The sequence below is a fragment of the Danio aesculapii genome, chromosome 8 (genome assembly GCF_903798145.1).
Source record: "Danio aesculapii chromosome 8, fDanAes4.1, whole genome shotgun sequence".
Lineage (NCBI taxonomy): Eukaryota > Metazoa > Chordata > Actinopteri > Cypriniformes > Danionidae > Danio > Danio aesculapii.
Genome location: NC_079442.1, coordinates 41,737,293 through 41,758,310, shown reverse-complemented (window position 1 = coordinate 41,758,310; position 21,018 = coordinate 41,737,293). Strand labels below are relative to the sequence as shown.

The window sequence follows — 21,018 nt, the reverse complement described above, 5'->3', positions numbered from 1 at the left end:
ATTTTACAATCAGTTTTCACAAAATCAGTGCAATGAGATATTTAGCCTTTGTTTGGGTAATTTTGTACACGCACAAACAAACAAACAAAATGGGTGTAAAACCATTTTCACTCATGAACTGCTTGTGAAATTACAAAGGAAAGTCAAGTAACATTTAGATAAGTGTGAAATTTTGAAGCAGCACAGCCAAGGCAGTTCACACAGACAAGATATGTTAAGAGGTCTTTAAGCTTCATCTTGTATTTCTTACATTTAAAACTGGGTTAAAGGTATAGTATAATGGTCATTTACTCACTAATTTACTCACCCCTTAGGCCTTTACAGCATTTGGATGATTTGTTTTTTCTTCAGTAGAATGTAAAGAAAAATGTTGGCTAAAGATGTGGTACTTCTTGGCACTTTGAGAGTAAAAATACATTAAATAAATACAGGAAAAATGACATTAATCCCTCTTGCTTCCCCTTCTGACCCATTAAGGTCTTATGCTATAAATAAGTTTTCATTTCTCTCACAAAATGACAATTTAAAGGGATAGTTCACTCAAATTTTATTTATTTTTTTTCTGTTGAACTCAAAAGAAGTTAGTTTGAAAAATGTTGAAAACTGGAAACCATTGACTTCTATTTTATTTGTTTTTCCTACATTGGAAGTCAATGGTTACATTTTTCAAAATATCTTTTTTGTGTACAAGAACAACTAAATTAATCCCTCCTGATTCCCTTCTGACCATTCATTAAAATCTTATGGTATAAATAAATGTACGATCCCCCCCCCAAAATGACACTTTAAAGGGATAGTTCACCCAATTGAAAATTCCGCATTTTAGTGAGTTTATTTGAGTTTCTGTTGAATTCAAAAGATGTTAGTTTGAAAAATGTTGAAACCCGGTAACCATTGACTTCTGTAGTATTTGTTTTTCCTACATTAAATATCTATGGTTACAGCTTTCTAACATTTTTTAAAATATCTTCTTTTGTGTTCAACAGAAAAAATTATTTTTTGGAACCACTGGAGGGAGAGTAAATAGTGAGTAAATTTTCAGTTTTGGGTGAACTATCCAAATAACCGCATTAGACACGGATATTAATTTTGATTTGCCTGTATGTTTATATAAATAAATACAAACACAACTAAATGAGTCCATCTTGTTTCCCTTCTGACCATTCATTAAGGTCTTATGTTATAAATAATAGTTTCTCTCACAAAATGACAACTTTAAGGGATAGTTCACCCACAATTGAAAATTCAGCTTTTTAGTGAGTTTCTTGTTTCTGTTGAATTCAAAAGACGTTAGTTTGAAAAATGTTGAAACCCAGTAACCATTGACTTCTTTACTATTTGTTTTACCTACATTGGAAGTCAGTGGTTACAGCTTTCTAACATTTTTCAAAATATCTTCTTTTGTGTTCAACACAAAAAGAAACTCATGGTTTGGGAAAACTTGAGGGAGAGTAAATAGTGAGTAAATTTTCATTTTTGGGTGAACTATCCCTTTAACCGCATTAGACACAGTTATTAATTTTGATTCGCCTGTATGTTTAAATAAATAAATACAAGAAAAACACAATGAATCCCTCATGTTTCCCTTCTGACCATTCATTAAGGTCTTATGTTATAAATAATTGTAAGTTTCTCTCACTAAACGTCAATTTAAAGGGATAGTTCACCCACAATTGAAAATTCAGCTTTTTAGTGAGCTTCTTTGAGTTTCTGTTGAGCTCAAAATAAGTTAGTTAGAAAAATGTTGAAAACCGGTAACCATTGACTTCTATACTATTTGTTTTTCCTAGCATGGAAGTCAATTATTCATTTTGATTTGCCTGTATTTTTTTACTCTCAAAAAAGTACAGCACAAAAATCCACTTTAATAGTCTACTGAAGAAAAAAGTCATTAAAATCTACTTTTCCTAGGGTAAATAAATGAACAATCTCAATTAAGAGACCTTACTCAAATTAAACTGCGCCAAAAAAGAAAAAAGCAGGACTTCAATACAGCGCCGCCTTGCAAACACTGTAACAACTGAAAACAACAACAGTATTAGCCTATAATGTATAAAACAACTCCCATTTATCCCCCACATTTTTCACATAACTGAACAGCCTGCACTGACAAATATTCATTAGTTCTAATGTCTTGATGAGAAAAAAACAAATCAACAAACCAAATCAAAACTCCTCTTGGCTCTGAAGCAAGCCAGGCAATAACAAGACATGTAGACGGCACTTACTCTGTGCCTCAAACCTAAAGGCTCGGCTCTGACGGCAAGCAGCTACGGGCACACGGCTAAATATGCTAGGTCCATACGACAAGCAAGCTTTTTGCAAATAATCACCACGCTAGGCATGAAAAAGAGCGCTTTTTTCGCGTTTCCTATGGCAGACGAGAGGGCGTTGTGTTAAAAATGGATTATCCTTTCAGTTAGTCCCGTCTCTCTGACTACAGTTAGGACGTTTCACGCAAGGACGCTTGCCCTGCCACTCCTGTGCCAGCCAAACACTTTTAGGGATCTGCAAAAGAAAGGAACAGAAAGAAAAAGCAAAAAAAAAAAGAAACAAATGAAACAAAAACAAAAAAACATCACACAAGACATGTTAGAGATGTTGCATATACAGTTAGCATTGAATACAATCGTTGAATCATGGGTTAAAAATGTTCAGTAAACCACTGATCTGGTTATGAAGACGGGGACAGTATAAAAAACCATACAAAATAGTTTGTATATTTAGCTTGCGACATTATTAAGCGTATTTAACAGCTGCTGATAAAGCTATGGACAAATGACGCAGCAATAAATAGCCTATAGCATGCACACAGAGCGCTTTTACCTGCTGTTTTTTGTGACCTTCTGGAAAACTCACGTTCTGTTGGCTTTTCCAGCGTATAGATATCATGCATCTTTTGAATTATTGCTTCAACGCTCACTACACTGAAAGGCATCATGTTAACTATGGTTTTTTTTTTTTGGACAGCAGTAAATTGCGAAGCTACGATAGCTAAAGTCTCATAGATGCATGCATTGATTATTTGAGCTCTCCACATTAAGCGATATGCATTTACATTGCATGTACTGAAGGTCGTCTGCCGTGAAATTAAAAAAGTTAAAAAAAGGTAATTATGACTTTTGTGTCGCACAATTGTTTTGTAAATATTTTTGAGTTTACTCTATCTTGCGATTTTAAATGATAAACGCGCTATGCTCTTGCAATTGTATGAAACTCATTATTATGGTAAAAAAAAAGTTTTTCGAAAAGGGTGTTTTTACAGCTGGTTTGTTCCGAAACAAGGATTATAATAGTTACAATGTTCATTTTTGTTATTGGTGCTGTTTACTTTCACACGGCAAAGTTTCTAAACGGCCAAAATAGTTCAAATAAGTCACGTGCGGGCAGTACGTGACTTGTAAATTGTGAGTTCCCGGAACAGATCGGGGTAACGGATCCGGCATGTTACCCGAGGAGGAAGAGGTGTCGCGAACGAAAGTGAAGAGCGGAGGGGTGGGGGTCTGTGTATCTTTTGGTCATTGGATTTTCATTTTAGAAAAGGATATTGAAAAAGAAAAACGAGCTGTTTGTGATTTTCGTTTTAAAATTCAAAAACAAATATTGAAATACAAGGCGTTTTTCTTTTTCATAGTTAAAAACGAAATTTGATTTTCATTTTTTATTTCGGATAACAAAAAATAAAATCACCAGAAAACAAAAACGAATCATGAAGATGTGAAGATGTACAAATCAATCTATTGGCCGTCATTTTTTTTGTAACATTTAATGAGTTGTTAAATAAGAATAAGACATTTAATAACTTTTTTTTCATTATTAATTATGAGCTTAAAAAAAACATTGGCTAGAATTATGCATTATAGGCTTGCATTATAGAGCCGAATAACAGATGAACTGAGACTCCAGATTACAGTCATATATTAGCACGAGATCTCGTCACACCCCTTGTTATAGTTTGAGATATGAACTTACATTCTGAGAAATGAAATCAGAAATGTGAGCGATATAAAATCTTAATTGTGTGACAATATTACAGGTTTATAACTTTAAACTATACAGAAAATATTATCAGAAGAGATTAAAAAATTGAACTGGAAATGACTTATACACTCAAATTTGAGAGATTTGCATTTCTGAAAAAAATTAAAATCTGATTTGCGAGATATAAATAAAAATTGCAAGATATGAATGCAGAATTCTGTTAATTTTCCCCCACAAATCTTGCAATTCTGAAATAGTTTTCCCAGCGACTTTTTTCTTATTTAGTACATCAAATTGTGTTATACAAAAGTTTAATCACATGGAAAAAAGTCAGAATTGTGAGATATAAACTTGCGAGAAATGAAACGGAAAAGTCGCAATTACCTTTTTTTGTGTGTTTTTCAGAGGCAGAAACGAGCTTCAATATGAATGTGAAAAGCAAACCAAAAAAAATCCTGAAGGTTCAGGATTTGAGGTACAAGGATGTACATTAAAGTAAACGTACCTGAGAAAATATTCTATTCCATCTCTCATGCAAAAGATTCTCTCAAGTCAGCTAGTGTGACGTTTTAAAAAATTATTACAATTAAAAACACATTTTAACTAGTTAAAATGCAGGATTGCTACTTTTTTCTGTCGTTTTAAGGTCAAAATATGAATCGTTTTATTGCCAGAAAGTTTCAGAATACTTTTTTATTTCCCGCTCATAATCTATAGTATCTGATCACTTGTAGATCATTAAAAAAATATGAACATGAATATCTAAATATGTCAGCGTTATAGCAGAAAACCACTAAACCGCCAAGCTGTAATGCTAATATGAACATGATATGTCAATAAAGCAGCGTTTTTTAATCTGATATATCAAAATGACACAGCAGCTGTGTCTTTATTGCCTAATTTACCCATAAATTCTGAGAGACAAATAATTGAGAATGTAAAAAAGGGCAAAACTGAAACATGGCAATTTAAACGAGTAAAAACAGGAAGTGCTGTATCGGCTGTTCTTCTGCTGTATGTACAGTTAAACGGCGTTCACTAATGACGTGGGATTATATGTATGTCATAGCACCTTTGGCATTGGTGTCCAAAAAGAGTTTGATGTAGGATGTGGGCACGTAACCCTCCTCGTCCTCATTTTTGCGCACGCGGGTCCATCCGTCCCCTTTATCCTCCTCGATTACATACAGCATCTCGCCCTCGGCCATGGATATAGTACCTTCATTCTGACCTACACACACAAAAACATGCAATTAGGCCTGTCATGATATCTAATTTTTGTTGTACGATATATTGCACCAAAATATATTGCGATAAACACATTTTAAGACAATTTTTATGCCACTTAATATATAATGCCAGAATGACAATATATGTGCACTATATATACAGTACACAGTGCATCCAGAAAGTATTCCTAGCGCTTCACTTCTTCTACATTTTTTTATGTTACAGCCTTATTTCACAATGTATTAAATTAATTTATTTCCTCAAAATTCTACACACAATACCCCATAATGACAATGTGAAAAAAGATTTTTTTTAAATTGTTGCAAATTTATTAAAAATAAAAAACCTGAAAAATCACATGTACATAAGTATTCACAGCCTTTGCTCAATACTTGCACCTTTAGCAGCAATTAAACCTCAAGTCTTTTTAAATATGATGCCACGAACTTGGCACGTCTGTTTTTGGGAATTTTTGCCCATTCCTCTTTGCAGTACCTCTTCAAGCTCTATCAGGTTGAATGGGAAGCGAAGGTGTACAGCCATTTTCAGATCTCTTCAGAGATGTTTAATAGGATTTAGATCTGGGCTCTGGCTGGGCCACTCAAGGACATTCACCGAGTTGTTGTGAAGCCCCTCCATTTATATTTTGGCGGTGTGCTTTGGGTCATTGTCATGCTGGAAGATGACGGTTCAGTCTGAGGTTAAGAGCACTCTGAAGCAGGTTTTCATTCAGGATGTCTCAGTACATTGCTGCATTCATCTTTCCCTCTATCCTGACTAGTCTTCCAGTTCCTGCTGCAGAAAAACATCCCCACAGCATGATGCTGCCACCACCATGCTTCACTGTAGGGATGGTATCAGTCTGGTGATGAGTGGTGCCTGATTTTCTCCAAACATAACACATGGCATTCACTCCAAAGAGTTCAATTTTAGTCTCATCAGACCAGAGAATTTTGTTTCTTATGGTCTGAGACTCCTTCAGATGCCTTTTGGCAAATTTCAGGCGGGGAGTGGCTTCCGTCTAGCCCCTTTACCATACAGGCCTGATTGGTGGATTGCTGCACAGACGGTTGTCTTTCTGTAAGGTTCTCCTCTCTCCACAGAAGAACGCTGGAGCTCAGACAGAGAGACCATTGGGTTATTGATCACCTCCCTGACTAAGGCCTTTCTCCTCAATCACTCAGCTTAGGTGGCCGGCCAGCTCTAGGAAGAGTCCTGGTGGTTCCAAACATCTTCCACTTACGGATGATGGAGGCCACTGTGCTCAATGGAACTTTCAGAGCAGCAGAAGTTTTTCTGTAACCTTCCCCAGTCTTGTGCCTCGGGACAATGCTGTCTCAGAGATCTACAGACAATTCCTTTGTTTTCATGCTTGGTTTGTGCTTTGACATGCACTGTCAACCCTGGGACCTTATATAGACAGGTGTATGCCTTTTCAAATCATGTCCTATCAACTGAATTTACCACAGATGAACTCCAATTAAGCTACTGAAACATCTCAAGAATGATCAGTGGAAACAGAATGTACCTGAGCTCAATTTAGAGCTTCACGGCAAAGGCTGCAAATACTTATGCACATGTGATTTTACAGGTTTTTTATTTTTAATAAATTTGCAATAATTTCAAAAAATCTTTTATCACATTGTCATTGTGAAAATGTTGCTAGAATTGGTTCTCATGTATAAGCGATATATAATTAATTCATCATCAAAATTACTAAGGTTATGTGTGGTACGATAAGTCCATATATTGATTATTGTGACAGGCCTACATGGAATAAATGTACGATTCCAATATGTGCATGTTGACACGCACTGGTGTATTTTAAAAATTTTTGTTTTATTATTTCAGCATCATCCAATAACCCAGAAACTGCACAAACGGCACATTTTCACCATAAGTAATCATGAATTCCCAGCACAACTTAACAAATTGTGCTCCCAGAAGATGATGTAGTCAGTGTTTCTCTATTACCTTCAAATGGATAAAGTGCTTTGCATGTTCCAATGGTGGGTAAAGGCTCCTCTTCATCAAACTCGTCATCAAACTCAGTACTGCGGGATTTGAACTGCATCGTGTTCTCTGTGCTGGGATCTTCCGTGTAGCTGCCATCCGGACTATGTGCAGAAGACATGCAATACGTAAAACAGACTCAATTAACTTTGGCGTTATATTCAGATTACGCAGAATATGCAGGTTACAAAGCCTCGTGTGAAGTAGGGGTTTGCCAATTTTTGTCTGTCATGAATATATAAATATGACCCTAAATCCTCCAGCTGATGATGTCAAGTCCCTGTTTAATGGGAAACTCACTGAATCATTCATTCAAATGATTTGCTCAAAATGGCTCTAAATGATTCATTTAGAACAAAGCAAGTGACTCTCTTTAAGAAAAAGTCACTGAATCATTGATTCACTGACTCAGATGATTTGTTCTAAAGTGATTCAGATAGAACAAAACACTGCAGTGTTGTTCTGAGAGGTTGTTCACAAATGTTCTGCTCTATTTTGTTTGAAATTTTACTCGTGAAACACAAAAAGTTTTATTATTTTGTCTAAAATGAACTTTGACGTCACAGACACAGTTAATGTTACTATGTCTTATACTGCTTGTAGTTTACATATTTTATTTATTTTTTCTCATTAACAATGATTTTGTGTCATTTTTATAAATAAATAACAATACGACCACCAGTAGATGGCGGCAATATCTTAAAGTGGCAATGAATAGTTCATTCAAATGATTTGTTCAAAACGGCTGATTCATTTTGAATCACTTTTTTGTTAGATAATTAAATCATTGACTCAAATAATTTGTTCAAAAAGAGATCCGTTCAGTATTGAAACACTGCACTGTTACTCTGAGGGTGCTCTCACACTTGTAGATTGATTGTTGTGTTCCAAAGCAGGGATTAAAATTGTTACAATGTTTATTTTTGTTCTTGGCGTGGTTCACTTTCACACGGCAACGTTTCTAAATGGACCAAAATTGAATCAGACATTGGTCAGAGTTTCAGGTTGATCTCGGGATCAACAGATGCCACGGATTTCTCTCCGCCGTCACGTCGTTTATGATGATAAGCAATAAGACATTATAAGCGAAAAGGTGCACTTTAAATTTGACAACCACAGACATCGTCACCAAATAGAAATCAGAGAGGTAAAACTTTATCATACACAGCCTCAATTCAGTTGTCAAGTTTTAAAAAAATCTATCTATTGAATCAATCAATATAAAAAAAATGTTGGCTAGAATTATGCATTATGGGCTTAAATTATAGAGAGAAATAACAGATGAACCGAGACTGCCTCAGATCATGAAGCAGATCAATGTTGATCTTTCTTTTGAGGTGTCAGTGGGTAAATAAACAAAACAATAGGCCTAATACCAAATATTATTAGAATAAATATGATCAAATGATTAGATAGTAATTTCAGTCAATTTTCCTAATGGATAAACAGCACTCGCTAATATTTCTACATGCTTTCACTTTTATTTTCGATAATAATCTGCTTAGGCTTTGTTTAGAACAGGGGTGGCCAAACTTTTTATTATGAAAAGCCAAAAACTAAACTTGATAGAGGTCTGTGGGCCAAAGGTAAATACACCAAACTGTATCGCATTAAAGTTGCTGGGGTAATTTACTAATGTATTTCCTAATACTTAAATAGAAAACATTACTTTAATGGTATTACCTAAATCAGTAAAGATTTTATAATGAACTTATTACAGTAAAAACATAAACAATCTCCATTTCTAGCACAATAGAGTTGCTCTAGTAATGCTGAATACACTAGTCAAGCTGCACCTGCCTTTTGTCTTGATTTTCTGGCCGAAGTCATCGTCGGGGGACAGTATTTACATCTTAAAAAATCGTATACATTTACAACATTTAATTTTAACATTTAATTAACATTAACGTTTAACATTAACATTTAATTTCAACACTTTTTTTATACTTAACAATAAAACAAACAAAGCTTTTGTTAAATAAGAAATGACAATCTCTGTTAAAAGCATTTCCATCAACCACATCCTTATCAGATAATAAAAATATAATTTATTAATGAATTATTTATTTAAATTCTTTATTATTTTTTATTTACTTAAATGTTTTTATTTTGCATTTCTTTGTTTCCTTTCTTTATTTATTTTTGTGTTCCCATCTTCTCAGATGGGATGGTGGGCCAAATCAAAGGATACCATGGGCCGACTTTGGCCGTAGATTGAGAATCTCAGGTTTAGAACTATTTTCATTGGTTCAGGAAAAAATATTATGTCTAACATGTAACTTAGTATTAACTTCTCATTTGCTGAACTGTTTATAATTATTATCACATCTATTTAGGAAAACAGCACTCTTGCATATGTGCTACTGGCGACTATAATATCATTAAGTGACTGGAAGACATTAATTCTGATACATTATATCATGTTTAGCCCTGCTGTCTAGTGACTGAAGTACCTCTCTCGGTTTTGACCGTAGTTGTTTGTAAGAGGTGTATTGCCCTGCGAGTCAAAATGGCTGCTCTGTCTTCTCTGAGACTCTGATCCCTTTTCAAGTAACTTCCTCTCCACCTCCGTCAACCAGCCCTGAGAAAAAGCAAAACGACAGGTCATGTAAAAGGTCTTGATTACAGATTAGCATATTGTTATAAGCATATGTTAGAGGTCTTCGAATTTGTGAATGTCACACCTCGTATTTATGTGCCTCAAACTGCAACTTCTCCAAGCTTTGAGTGATTTCTTCTAACCGAGGATCTATACTGTCTGGATCGCCCAAGTGAGGATTCTTAATGTAGACATCTTTCATTTTAGTCAGAGCGTCCCTGCAAACAAATAGAAGTTGAAACAACAAGCATGTGCATATAAACTCATTTACTACTATCATAAGAGTTTTATTAAATGTATTGTTGTCCTTTCACTCAGAAGAAATGACAGTAAGAACTGAGTGATATGACACAATACATGAATGTACATTAAACACTCAGCAGCCCACATGTATTTGTTGCCTCATTACAAACATACATAACAATACACTTCACAATATACACATTAAGCTAATAAAATATACATTTAAACACCTTATTCCTCCTCAAAGTCCTCTAAAAATAAATGTATAATCCGTATATCCAGCATTTTGCGTGCGTTCTGACAGGCTGTGAACAGATGGCTGGCTGAGAAATGCTCACTGGATGCGAAGTGTTGTGTTGTGCCACAACGTTTAATATTCTTAACATTGTTGTCTATAAGTGTACATGTACCGGTGCCGCCATTCAGCATGTTTGCACTGCTTAGCAATGTATAGAAAACAATGTAAAGAATTATTGCCTCCCAATGTAATGTAAAGAATTACAGTCTCCCTGCCTCTTTCAAAATAAGAGTCCCACATATATATATATAGTAAGTTTCATATTAGCTCAGATAAACTTAAAAGGAAATTATCATTGTTGTAATCTCACTAAAAACACTGTGACAGTAATGAGCTGTGCTGCGTGGGAAAGTTGAAGCTCTTTTAACTTCACATGATGTCTAAAGGGGGCCGGCACAGTGGCTCAGTGGTTAGCACTGTCACCTCACAGCAAGAAGGTCGCTGGTTCAAGTCCCGGCTGGACCAGTTGCCGTTTCTGTGTGGAGTTTGCATGTTCTTCTCGTGGGTTTCCTCCGGGTGCTCTGGTGTCCCCCACAGTCTAGAGACATGCGCTATATATGAATTGGATGAACTAAATTGCCCGTAGTGTATAAGTGTGTGTGAATGAAAGTGTATGGGTGTTTTCCAATACTAGATTCCAATACTGGTGATTTCCAATACTGTTTTCCAATACAGTAAAAGCTGGAATAGTTGGCTGTTCATTCCGGTGTGGTAACATGAAATAGAGACTAAGCCAAAGCAAAATGAATGAATGGCATCTAAAAAATTTATCAAATGCTTCAAAAGGTGCGAGACGCAAGCGTAACAGTCACACATGTCCTTTAAGCATGACTTTACATTGGAAAACAATAGAAAAGTAGCGCACTGGAGAGGAAAAACGCATTCTGTGTGAACGGCCCCTAACAATGTTTTATTGCAATTGGCCTGTTTTTTTTACCAGGTTTTTAATCTCACAGGATTCACCAAAACAATAGTGTCTGAAGCTCACTGATAGGCTGCACGATAGTGGAAAAATCGGACATTGCGATCATTTGTTTTGCTGCAATATATATTGTGATATGAATATAATTTTTATCAGATGATTTGAATAGCTCTATTTGGAAAGATTTCATCTGTTTAGATCGACTGGGATGATCAAGTATTTTGCTTTGCAGTGTATCTGCCTAAATTTGTATAAATTACAAGCAAAAATAAATACATAAACAGTGCTTTATGCTTTTCTGCAGAGTCTAACAGTATTCAAGTAATGAAATTGAACAGTCAAATGTAAAATAACATGGTCATCATTGTATAAATTTTATTTTATATATATATACATAGTGTAGCTTATAAACAGTTTGCTTGATGATGATGATGTGCTATTTGGCATAAAGGCTGATACTACTAGCAGCATGGCAGCTGATGATTTACTGTACCTCTGATCCATCTCTTTCTGGATGTCCTTGTTAACATCATTGAGTTTGGCTTGCAGTTTCTTCCTCCTCTGCTCAGGCGGCAGATGACTGTAGTCTTCCTGGCCTGTTCCCTGTGGAGTGATAAAAAGTTATAAGTAAGTCAGTGCATTAAAACATGAAACAAAGAAAGTATAGCCTAGTCATAGCCCTAAAAGACACATCCAGTGACTACCTAATGCATATTGCAAATAAAAATGGTAAACCTTGTATTATTATCAAGAAAACTATTAACTATTAACTTTTCAGTGAAGGGCCACAGTGGGCAGTTGGTAGACTAAATTAGCTACAAGTCAACTTCAGAATACAAAACTACAGAGAAATGAAGTAAATCCTAGTAAATCCTGACTAGTTTTTAATTCCGTGCTGACACAAGCTCTTAATAAACTCTTAATATATAAAACAAGGTGAATTTCAGAGATGGCCTAATTATCCTGCATTAACACCATTCTTTAGAATTTGCACATTTTAAGATCAAGTCAGACTTACCAGCTTTAGAGAAAGCTGTGAATGTTAAAAAGAAGAAAGATGTGTTAGGAGAATCGGTTAAAACACACACTGAGAAACGTTTATGTTGCTTGTTAAGACAGATACAGTATGTTTAGGATGGCATTGACAAAAAGCATGGCAACAAGACATTTTATGCATTCTCACATCACTAAATAACCAAACCAAACTGATGGTGCTTTAGTCTTCAGAGTCGTCCAGATCCACAGGAAAGACACACAAGCTCTGCTTACACCAGGTATTAAGATGCATTTTTGTTGTTTCAGTCATAAGTGGTTAACGCTAAGCACAGGTGTAAATAAGGGCTGAAACACTTCAAGCTTGTCCACCATACATGACTTCTAGTGCTGGTCAAAAACACATATGATCAGATGGGTGTTGTAGTTTAGATGTGCATGTGGTCAAATGTACTCAAACATCTGCATTTTGACCGCATTAACAGGGTTTCTGCAAGTTTTAAGACCTTTTTAAGACCATTATGAATGAAATTTCAGACTTATACAGCGCTAAATGCTTTAGATTTTTTTTCCAATGGCTCAGTTGGTCTTTAAAAAAAAATTGAGAACTTTGAAACAAATGTTATTATAAGGATGACAATTTAAACATATTGGTAAACAGAGTTATAAATAGAGTTTTGTGAAAAGTTTTATTAGGATTTATTGCTGGTGATTGGATGCGTGTTGGTCCGGCTAGGTAGCCTTACATGGAAATGGTAGTATTAAGATCTTTTACGACATTTTTAAGGTCTAAAATGTAGTTTTTAAAAATAATAAATTTTAAGACTTTTTAAGACCCCACAGACACCCTGAATAAACTTTGTCATTCATCATCGTGAGTTGTATTGTACTGGAAGCAAAAAGTAAGCAGAATTTACTCTTGCCAGTCCCAATTATATCACAAATTCAGAGTTTTGTTGCTGTTGAATCAAGAGTTCCTGATCCCTTGCATAATGTTTTTGTCAAGACACTCAATGCAATTACTTATAATGTTCTAAAATATCTATTAAACTAATTTTTAATGAATTTTTAATATATATATATATATATACATGTTAAAACAGAAGAAAAGTATAGGTTTTGTATGATGCTACACTTTACAGCTCCTATGCAACGCTGTAAAATGATATAAAAAGTCATGACAACAAATGTTTTTGTTTGTTAGTTAATTCTTTTTAAATAAGTTATAAAAATTTCAACAATTTGTTTGAAGTTATATACAGTTTGATTCAACAAAAAATAAGGCAGCAATTATTTTCTTACAGTGTAGTTTAGGAAGTAAAATATTTTAGTAGTTATACAGTTTTATATTATAAGTTGGTAACATTATTTTGATGGTCCAGTTGAGTATTAGTAGACGGTCTGCTTTATATCTGTTAATACTGCTCCTTCAACAGACATTTAACTGACTACAGGAAACTTTGTAAGTACATGTCTACTTACTCTAACCCTAACCCTAACCTAACAATCTACTTATAATCTAATGAGAATTAGTTGACATGTAGATGCAATGTAACTTAAACTCAACAAACAGACCATTAAAATAAAGTGTGACCTTTAAGTTTTATCATTTTGTAATGCCTAATAATTGAAGGATCCCTTTGAGGATAGACAACTAGTTGATTTACAAGATGATGTTAAAAATATTTATTTCAAGAATTTGAATTTAACTTAAAGGAATAGTTCACACAAATTTTTCCTCATTATTTATCTAAACCTTTATGAATAAACCTTTATGAATATGAATTTCTTTCTTCTGTTAAACATGAAACAAGATATTTTGATGCATATTGGGAAAAAGCAGCCATTGACATCCACAGAAGGAACAAAAAATACTACAGAAGTCAAAAGTATATCAAAAAAAAAAAGTAGATACAAAATATTCTTTTATATATAATAATTATATATATATATATATATATATATATATATATATATATATATATATATAACTTTTTTCCTCCAAGTTTGAAATGTAGAAGAAAATTGCATTTAAAAACAAATTTCTTCTAAAAGTCTGCATGAACCGGAAGCTGCGACAGTGTTTTTTCCTACTGTGACGCAGTTTCTAGAGAAATGGAATATTAAATGAGAATTTTTCCACTGCAAGCTGATTGTATGTTGTAAAGTAGCCGTTTCATTCAGTAAAGGGTTTTGGGACAGTTATTACAACTAAGGCTTTGCGATTAATTGAAATTGTATCAAATTCGTGATTTGAACATGTACGGTTTCTAAATCGCCTAACAGCGATTTTTTTTTTTTTTTTTTTTTTTTTTTTTGTGCTTCAGTCCCAGCTGATACTTCTCCCGCAGTATGTTGTTTGAACCAATCATAACGCAGTGCTCCTAAACAGAGTGCGAGAACAGGAAACTGAGCTTAATGACAAATAGCCTGCATAAACAGGGATGACAGGAGGACTTTGTGCCCAAAACATCTGTGGTGTGGGATTACTTTGCATACAGGAAGGCTGATGTATCGCAGAACCAGATAATTTGTAAGACCTGTCAGTCACATATCGCATTCTCTAAAAGCGTGTGTAATGTGCGAGGCACATCGCTTCCTTTAGCCTTTTCAACGTGCTTTGCACTCGCGCTCCTTTGTCATAGGTAGGCGACCATCAACCTTTGATGTTTTCAACTGTGTTCGCCTGGAATACGTGATCGCAACACTCCTAATATGTGTGCGCATTCACACTGTAAAATGTCTGTGTGTCAAAATCGTGATTAAAATTGAAATGGAAATGTTTTTCAAGAAAATCGTGATAGATTTTTTTTGCCCATATCACTCAGCCCTAATTACAACCTAACAGACACTCCTAGACATTTCTGTTTGTTTGTTTGTTTGTTTGCTTTATTTATAGAGCACATTTAAAAACAACAGATGTTGACCAAAGTGCCTTACAAAAAGACCAGCATACAAAATCTATACTTATATATAAAAATAAGCAAAATATATAAAAACAGATTAAAATTAATTATTTACAATCAAAAAGCAAGAGACAGGAGATGATTTTTTAGATGAGACTTAAAAGCACCCAGGGAAGAACACGACCTAATATGTAAAGGCAGACCATTCCACAGAAGTGGGGCTGTGGCAGAAAAAGCCCTGTCACCTCTTGATTTCAACCGTGTATCGGGGACAACTAGCTGAAACTTGTTTTCCGACCTGATTGGCTTCAATGAAGTATGCCAGTGAAGAAGCTCACCGATGTAAATAGGTGCCTGAGCTTTTAAACTTTTAAAAACAAGTAGCAATAATTTATATTGAATCCAAAATTGGACTGGGAGCCAGTGAAGAGATGATAACTGGTGAGAAACTAGAAATTGTTTTTGTCCCAGTTAAAAGCCTAGCAGCTGCAATTGAAGCCTGCGAAACTCCTAAATACAAAGAGTTGCAGTAGTCCAATCTGGACATAATAAAAACATTGATGATGGTTTCCAACTCTTTAGAAGACAAAAAAGGCTTCAATTTGGAAATGTTCCTTAATTGATAGAAACCACTTTTGACGACTGAATTTATTTGCTTGTCAAACTTTAACTCAGTGTCAAAAATAACTAAAATTTTTTGCGTGACTGTGGACCTTAGGCTTGAACAAACCTAATTGATTAATTGTAGATTCACAGACACTTGGAGGGTTTGTTGTCATAGCGCTGTCAAAACTAACAGTTGGATGTAAACCTCAGACATAATCTGAGAATTTAATTGAAAACAAACAGGAAGTTAATGACATTCACCGATGAATTGTTCACCACAAATCTAGCAATGTGAGCTAACTAAATCAATATGGTTACTTTTGATTTCATGTGTACTTTAAGAATAGCACTCCGTCTCCCTTGTGATCTGATCAACCAGAAGGCATCTTAAAATAGCAGGTGTAAACAGAGATACAGAAGTGAAGTGAAGTGAACTTACCCCGCGTTTGAGGCTCCGCAGGCAGTGCATTTTGTGTTTGGTGCCCATGAAGTCATTGAGGCGCTGGCTCAGGGGCTCCTTGGGCTGCTGCGGAGACTGGGGGCCGTTCTGGAGGCCGTCCGGGGACGGGGAGGTAGGGGGAGGGGGAGGAGGTTGACGGGGCGATGCTAACAAAGACATAAGCTACAGATGAGGGTGTGATGGAGCACATTGAGAAGTGGAATGGAGGAAAACGGGAAAAGAGACGGTGAGGAAAGAAACATTCCAGGGCAAAGACAATGTTTAGACATTTTTGAGTTTCACACATTGCAAACTATACTTTCAAATTCAGGAACACTTGTTAGTCGTGACATTTTTTGGTCGAATTATCATTTAAACAACCTGCATAAAATAGTTATCGTAAACCATGTTTAATAGCAATGAATTAAATGAAGGCTACACCTGATTGCAGCCAGAGCTTTCGCTATCTTTTTTTTTTCCATCCTTTTCTATGAAAAGTACATATCAAATCACTGAAACTGACTATAAACAATGTAGATTACATGTCAGAACAGTGTGTGGTGCTGTAATTCTTCCACAGAGGTATTATTAATTATTAAATAGCCAAATCGAATCTAGTTGTGGTTATCTAATCTAACCGCGGTTGTTTTAGATGACTGCGATTGCTGCAATTCCTTTAATAGCCACAAGGGGAGACAAAAATTTGCAATAGTGAGAGACTGCGCGTTTAAATTGCATTCGTACAGCATCTCTCAACTAAAAAACTAGTTTAAAAACTTCAAGCACGTGCAATAAAGGTGCAAAGTGACAACAACTAGGCATCCACCAATACGATACTTGAGTCAGATATCAGCTTTGATACCGCATATTTATGCTGGATTGGGAATCGGCAAAGAACTTAGAATGACCAAGAGGCGACACTCTATAGTACGTTCCATTGCAACAGCAGCGCCCAGTAACAGCTACGGATTCCGCTATTAGTGAAAGAGATCGGCTGTCCATTGGAATTGATTGCAGTCGCGATGGCAAGCAGCTGCTTTGTTTTTTATTTATTTATTTAAAAAGCGCATTAAACCTGAGATACAACCTGAAAGACGACAATACAACACTTACTTTCACAATCATTAGCACTTTTAATAGTTTATTTTACAGACTTATAATATGCTGTTGTTCTATTGGAATTTTCATTCCAAAATGGCCGCCGCGCCATCTAGTGGTTGTTTCCCAAATCGCACTAGTGTCGCCTCTTGGTGATTCTATGCTCTTTGGTATCGGCCAGCTGGGACTGATCCAAATCTTGTGCGTGTGCTACATTCTGTGGAATTTATAAACCAACAAAAGCTATGAAGGTGGCCTGATATTATGAAGGTAGACACTAGAAAGTTGTCATGTAGGCCTACTATATCTCAAATCTTCTGAAGTCATTCGTGTGACCACAAGTCTCTCCTCCATCTTTAAAAGTATCCGTAGTCATCTTGACAACACAAACACTGCTGTCACCTCAACGAAAACCCCACTTCTGCATTTATTTGATTGGAGAATGAAAAGTCGGGGCCTACGTAGCACATTTTTTTTCACTCAGAGTTGACTCGTTTTCTTTGTGTGATCAAGGACTTACACTCCTTACCTTATTTCTCTTGAGTAAAGGCCACAGTTTGCTCCTGCTCCGGCGTCTGCTCTCTCCGCGGGCATTCAGAAAGCTGGATTCAGACACCGCTCTCTTCATCGACACGCTGTAGTCCTCGAACTCCACGTCACCCGGCGGCTCGAAGCCAGACTTGTATGATTCTACGACTTGTTTACTGTCCTGAGATTGAAAACAGAATTGAAAAGTGTCAGTAAGGCTTTGTGCTATAACAAAACCAGAGAGATTAGGATAAAACCTCCTTCTGTTATGAATTATAATACATTATTTTCACTGTAACATATTTACAAGATAAACATTCGAATCTGAATATTGCACATGATTGGAATTGGAAGCATTATTTTACTGCATTTTTTCTAAAAAAAAATTTCACGCAGAACCAAAACTGTGAAGTAACTGCAACTTTCAACTCAAAATTTGATGGAATTCCATAACATAAACTTAAGGTACAAGATCTGCACAATTCTGAGTAAAACGACACAATTATAAGCGTTATTAGTTAATTTCACTATGTTTACAGGCTCTTTATATGACTTTATATCTTACATTTGACTATAATATCTACTGTTTGACTTTATATCTTACATTTGACTATAATATCTGCTATGTTTGACTTTATATCTTACATTTGACTATAATATCTGCTATGTTTGACTTTATATCTTACATTTGACTATTTTTCTAATAATTTTGAGATAATAAACAATAAACTATCCTATTGTGGTTGTGTTAACAGTTATATTGATAACTAACTATGATGCATTACAGCGTGAATAATTATAATACTAGTGTATACTGAAGAGTAATATTTAAAGTAATGATGCTAATGTTATCATATTAAACAAAACATAAAACCAAAATATCACAGTTTTAATACATTTATAATTTGACAGTATGACAATTTTCTTACTTTTAATATAAAAAAACGTATGAACCGTTTTATTTATTGATATGTTTTTAACATAAAATTCTAGTCATAATATAATTAACTATCATTTACTATTATACATATTATAATATGTAAAATAAAATATTGCATATACATTTGATTAGTAACTATCTGGGTTATATGTTTATTAAATCATAAAACATTTATTAAATCATAAAAACTTTATATTATATTTAAAAAAAAAATGTAAGTAGCAGCGATGATGATGTTGACACTACTACTACTACTGCTACTACAAATAATAATAATAATAATAATAATAATAATAATAATAATAATAATAATAATTATTATTATTATTATTATTATAATAAAGTTATATTTAATAAAATCTAAATAAATATATAACATTATATATAAAATTATTTATATATATATATATATATATATATATATATATATTATGATTTATATATATTATGATTTATATATATTATGATTTATTATCATAATTATTTGAATATATTTAATTTAAATTTTATTATTATTTATGTATTATTATCATTTATTTTTATAAATATTTTTATTTAAAAATATAATTGTATTTCTAAAAATATATACATATTTATTTATTAATTAGCAATATTGTATTTTTTGTTGTTATTCTTTTATTTATTTATTCAATTTTAGAATTTAGAAATGTTTGTAATATTACTATTATTATTATTAAATCATAAATACTTAAGTTCATTGTAAAAATACAATATGTATTAATGTATATATTTAGGTAAGCTTGACTTTTGAAACGCAGCCCACACCACTGTAAGCTACAGGTTAACCAAAAAGCAAACCTTCAGCCTGACACCATAATCACAGCAATTATGTAGTACAGACAACGAGATGCACATCCACCATAGAAATAAGACTCCAAATCCCCTCAATCTAATCCCTTGACTGCACTTCAGGTCAGAACAACACACTATTTTTAGCATATCATAACCACATCACATGAACACGAACAAATGACTTTCTATGGCAGCTTGTTTTCATGCAGTGCTGCTTCATATGACCAAACACACACACGCGCACACACACATACATGAAAACAAACACACAGTCCAAAAGCCACAGAGAGGCTTAAGTCTTTGTTGCTAAGCCACTTCAAATCTGCTGCAAAACCCAGTTCGTATCAGTCAATTAGCATTGCGCTGGAAATTACACTTCCCATCTGCCATTTTTGGACAAACATGAGAGCGCTGGAGCAGGATTTAGCAGAAGGGACACATGATGACGGGCGACCGAGGCACATGTTTCCCCCCGCAGCTGTAAATTATTGATGATAAACCAGGATAACGATGCTTCATGGCGATTGCCGTTCAGTGGTTTGTAAGTGGGCCAGTGGTGATCACAGAAATCCAGTCAGCATTTTTTACTGCTGTATTATTCATCCGCTGGCTTAATCTGGACACGGTAATTTAGCCTGCGGCTGGACAAAAATTTATATGTGCTGCTTCTAGAAATCGTAGTTGTGCTGCAGTAGTAGGCCATTGTACAGAATCGCAAATATGACTTTGCTATTTTCCTATCTGACTGTATTTATTAATCTGTATTTTATTTTTTGAAGTTGAAAACACTAACAAAAAATAGTATTATTAAACATTTAATAATGAATAAGTATATTATTATTATCAGATTAATTTATTTATTTTAATTATTCAATGGTGACAGTACATGAGACGAAGAACAATCAGTACTTAACTTAAACTGTTGAGTTTTACCATTTCTGAATCCATTCAACTAATCTGGAGTCTGGCAGGAGCACTTTTAGCTTAGCATTGATCTTTTAGTTTAACACTTTTACCTTAGCATACATCTCTTAACTCACCACTGCTGAAAAAAACAGCTTAAACCAGCCTAGGCTTGTTGGCTAGTTTAGCTGGTCGACCAGCTGGTAGCATGAGTATGTTTTCAGCAGGGACATGTGTCAAACTCCGCAGCTCTGCACAGTTTAGTTTCAACCCTAATTAAACACACATGATCAAACTAATTAAGTCCTTCAGGCTTATTTGAAACAGGTAAGTGTGTTGGAGCAGGATTTTAGCTTAGCATAGACCTTTTAGCTTAGCACTTGGATAGATCTTTTTAGTTTAGTACTATTAGGTTATCATAAATCTTTTAGCTTAGCACTTTTTGCTTAACATAGATGTTTTAGTTTAGCTCTTTTAGCTTAGCATAGATCTTTTAGTTTAACATT

The 21,018-nt window shown here is 34.5% G+C and overlaps 1 protein-coding gene across 2 annotated transcripts in view; it reads right to left on the bottom strand.

Annotated features, from left to right (window-relative positions):
- Window positions 1–1,535: 1,535 nt before the first annotated feature.
- Window positions 1,536–21,018, bottom strand: part of fnbp1a (formin binding protein 1a) — a 57,664-nt gene continuing 38,181 nt past the window's right edge. The window contains exons 9-17 of one of the 2 annotated variants that reach the window (XM_056463999.1): window positions 17,858–18,037; window positions 16,231–16,413; window positions 12,305–12,319; window positions 11,780–11,889; window positions 9,909–10,041; window positions 9,678–9,805; window positions 7,186–7,328; window positions 5,054–5,212; window positions 1,536–2,508 (exon numbers count right to left, since the gene is read on the bottom strand). In XM_056463999.1, the coding sequence (XP_056319974.1) occupies window positions 2,501–2,508; window positions 5,054–5,212; window positions 7,186–7,328; window positions 9,678–9,805; window positions 9,909–10,041; window positions 11,780–11,889; window positions 12,305–12,319; window positions 16,231–16,413; window positions 17,858–18,037 (1,059 nt within the window). In that variant the 3' untranslated portion in view covers window positions 1,536–2,500. Of the gene's footprint in view, window positions 2,509–4,933; window positions 5,213–7,185; window positions 7,329–9,677; window positions 9,806–9,908; window positions 10,042–11,779; window positions 11,890–12,304; window positions 12,320–16,230; window positions 16,414–17,857; window positions 18,038–21,018 lie in introns of those variants that run through there. The other variant, XM_056463998.1, reaches the window with a different exon arrangement.